Consider the following 3,698-nt stretch of genomic DNA (forward strand, 5'->3'; position numbering starts at 1 on the left):
CTATTTTTAAAATTCTTGTTATTTGATTAGCTCCCCAACTAGATTACTGAAATAAGCATAAAGAGGCAGGATATTCTTCTACAATACATACGAATGAAGTATGCAAAACTTTATATTTCATATATTCATAATTCTAAGAATGAGTTTTGAGACAAATATTTACCATTCTGTTAATTTCTTATAATATTCATCCAATGTTTTTGAACTTAAAGGGAAAACCCTTTGCCCATTCAGTGTCACGTTTTGAACAATACATCTTTGCACTGTAGAAAAATATATACCTCTAATAGTAATGTAAAATTTAAGTAAACCTAAAAGAATCATTTCCTTTATTTTTTTAAATTCTCAGAACTTTATTTAGTTTCCAGGACCAGATACCAAGTACTGTAAATTTCCAGATTTGACTTCAATCCTAACAATAGTATTTCACCTTCATAAGTTTTATTTTTACTGGAATGTCAATGGTCTTCATGGTTTGTTGGTTACATCTTCAAGTCACAATTCTCCTGCTTTGTTTTATTGTGCATTTTCCCCGTAAGTGTGTTTCTTATCTTCTCCCAGAAGAATCTTATTCCACTCCTCAAGGACCTTTGCCTCTTCCCGAAGGGCTTTTTCCTCCTCTTGAAGTGCACTGTTTTCTTCTCTAAGAGCCTTGTTCTCCTCACGAAGGGCCTGCTCCTCCTTCCACAGAGCCCGTTCTTCCATCTCTAGTGCTTTTCCTTCTTTCATCAAGTCTTGTTCCTCCATCTTGAGTGCTCTCTCCTGGTGTTTCAGGGCCTTGATCTCCTCATGGAGAGACTGTATTTCTTCCTGAAGAGCTTTCGCCTCATTCTGGAAGGCTTTCTCCTGTTCTCTGACAGCCTTGATCTGAGCCTCCAGGGCTCGATTCTGTTGCCAATGAGACTTTCTTTCTGTGTTCAAAGCATTGATTTTTTCCTCTGGTGGTCTTTGGCTCTCCAAGATCACATTTTTAAACTTCCATAGGACCTGGTTTTGCTCTCTCAGGGATTGATTCACCTCCCAGATCAAATGGTTGTCCATTCGGAAGGCTTTGTTTTCTTGATGAAGAGCTTTATTTTCTCTCCAAAGGGACTTATTTTCTTTTCTAAGAGCCTTGTTCTCATCCCTGGATGCCTTATTGTCTCTCTGAAGATTTTTTTCCACCTCATGAGGCTCATGTTTGAGTTTATTTTGATCTTGAGTGCAAGAGAAAAAAGAGGAAAACAATCGCAATATCTTACCTCTATTTATCCACTTTGATTGAGAGACAACCATTGTTTCTTAGTTTTATCTGAGCAAAAATATATACACTCCAAGTGTCCTGGGTTCAGCCAAAGGTGGACTAGTGATATTTACAACAAAAGCTGTTCTAAATTTGTTGAGAATTTGTTCATATGGAATTGGCTGTTGTGTTGACTTATACAAGTAATATAGCAGGGATCTAAACAAGGCTCAGTCAGGCCGACTGCAGGAGAAGAACAGGCAAATATGAAGACAATTCAGTAACTTAACTATTAAGTTGATGTAATGAAGTTTAAATCTCAACACATTTAAATTACCAATTAATAATTCTAGGTTACATATTGAATATTGATCAAGGTTAAATCATTGAATTGTTTTGTGTTAAATTAAGCTCTGAGTTAAACTGCTTTTACTAAGCTATTAATCTTCCTCTAATCTATTCATTATTGATATTGTAGAAAAATACCATGTGTTTATAAAAACATTTTTGGCTTTGTAAGAACTAGAAAACATTTTCAAATATATTGTTATACACTATAATTTTACCATATTTACTTAGATATTTAGTAGTGTTATAAAATATTTAAACAGACATTCACACTTACATTTCTGTGGTCTCTGAATTTCCAGCAAGCCTGATTTGTTTTAGTACTAGAAAGCAACTAGGCAACATTTTATGTCATCCATAATGATGTCATACAGTGTTGACATTAATAATATAATGGGTGCTATATTTAGTGTTTGGCTGTTTTTTGTTTTTTGGTTTTTTATAGGCATTTTAGGAAAAATGTAAATTAAAATGTAAGGTTTTATTTAATGTTTTTCTGTATTAATAATTGAACATGTATTTAGTCCTTGTTTTGATGTAAAGTATTAGAATTAGTTTCAAACACCGAGTTTTGTTATTAAGAAGGTAACTTTTTTTATCCTAGAATTGACAAATGTTAGGAAACACTATACAATCAAAGGTGAAAGTATTTTAAATGATTTTAAGATCACTGCTGAATACTTAGTATTAAATAAATTTGTACGTCATACCAAAGAAATAGCACTAGCAACATTTTAATTCTAGTAATCTTTTTTTTTTTTTAATTTTTTTTTCAACGTTTTTATTTATTTTTGGGACAGAGAGAGACAGAGCATGAACGGGGGAGGGTCAGAGAGAGAGGGAGACACAGAATCGGAAACAGGCTCCAGGCTCCGAGCCATCAGCCCAGAGCCTGACGCAGGGCTCGAACTCACGGACCGCGAGATCGTGACCTGGCTGAAGTCGGACGCTTAACCGACTGCGTCACCCAGGCGCCCCTAATTCTAGTAATCTTATCTAAGTTTTATGTGACCCAAAATATGTTCACTGCTAGAATATAAAGCAAAAGAGTATATTTTTTAAAATGTAAACTTTTAATGAGATATTAAAATATGTGTATTTATGTATGTCATATTTTAACTATTTATACATATAAATGTATACTTGGTTTAAGGTATAAACTTGAAAATTGAATACAAACATGTAAACCTAAACCACTCACATCTGATTAAGATCTGTCAATTTATTAACTGTACCAGATTTCTTACCTAAGCTACCTAAGTAGCTTCTTACCTTTTATCTGTTTAACAAGTTTGAAAAAAAGGCATTTTTTCTAACACATTCATAACTCTGTATTTAACAAAAATAGTAAAACATAATGTTATGGAATGTAATATAAAATTAAGAAAATCCATGTGAAAGTTTTCGATTTCTTTGTTTTTAACTTGATGAGAATGAAATATCCATTTGATCATCTCTAACTATTATTGAATTGTGAAAGTAGTTTATGTGATTATGCACCAGCTTCTTTTTTATATTAGTGTTTCTGCTCTTTTGCTTTTGCTACCATGGTAGCTAAAGATTCAGAAAGAGTTCCAAAAGACAAAGAACTCTGGACATTCTATCTTGGAATGAATAAGTTTTGAAGTTTAAGGGCAAACTAGGAAGGAAGAAAAAAAATCTCTGCAGCCCTTATCTATTGTATAAATTGAATTCATAATTTAAAACGTTTTTCAAATTAACTACAGACCCAGATTGTTTCATTAGTGAATTCTTCAAAATGTTTAAAAAAGAAATACTATTAATATATCCATGAATTTTCAAATGACAGGAAAAAATGCACAACTTTTTGTTTTGAGACCACATTACCTTACGTAAAAATCTCACAAGAGTATTACAAGAAAGAAAAACTATGGCCTAAAGTATCTCATGAACACAGTTGAAAAATCCTAAACAAAAGATAAGCACACTAAGTGCAATGATACATAAGATAAAGTATATGTTATCACCAAAATGGGTTTAATTCATGAAGGTGAGATTGAGTTAATACTGGGAGTCAATTAATGTAATTCACTACATTAACAGAACAAGGGAAAAAAACTTTCAGCTTGTACCAACATGAGGAAAGTAATGTCAGGAGATTCAGAAA

At 32.7% G+C, this 3,698-nt stretch overlaps 1 protein-coding gene across 1 annotated transcript; it reads right to left on the reverse strand.

The window, feature by feature from the left end:
• Positions 1-332: 332 nt before the first annotated feature.
• Positions 333-1,951, reverse strand: LOC121037954 (protein chibby homolog 2-like). Its single transcript, XM_040487431.1, is given in 3 exon segments — positions 333-554; positions 556-1,465; positions 1,848-1,951. Coding segments are annotated over 2 exon segments (792 nt in total). The 5' UTR covers positions 1,276-1,465; positions 1,848-1,951; the 3' UTR covers positions 333-482.
• Between the last annotated feature and the right edge of the window lie 1,747 nt (positions 1,952-3,698).

This window comes from Herpailurus yagouaroundi, unplaced genomic scaffold (genome assembly GCF_014898765.1).
Source record: "Herpailurus yagouaroundi ecotype Mexico unplaced genomic scaffold, PumYag 164, whole genome shotgun sequence".
NCBI lineage: Eukaryota > Metazoa > Chordata > Mammalia > Carnivora > Felidae > Herpailurus > Herpailurus yagouaroundi.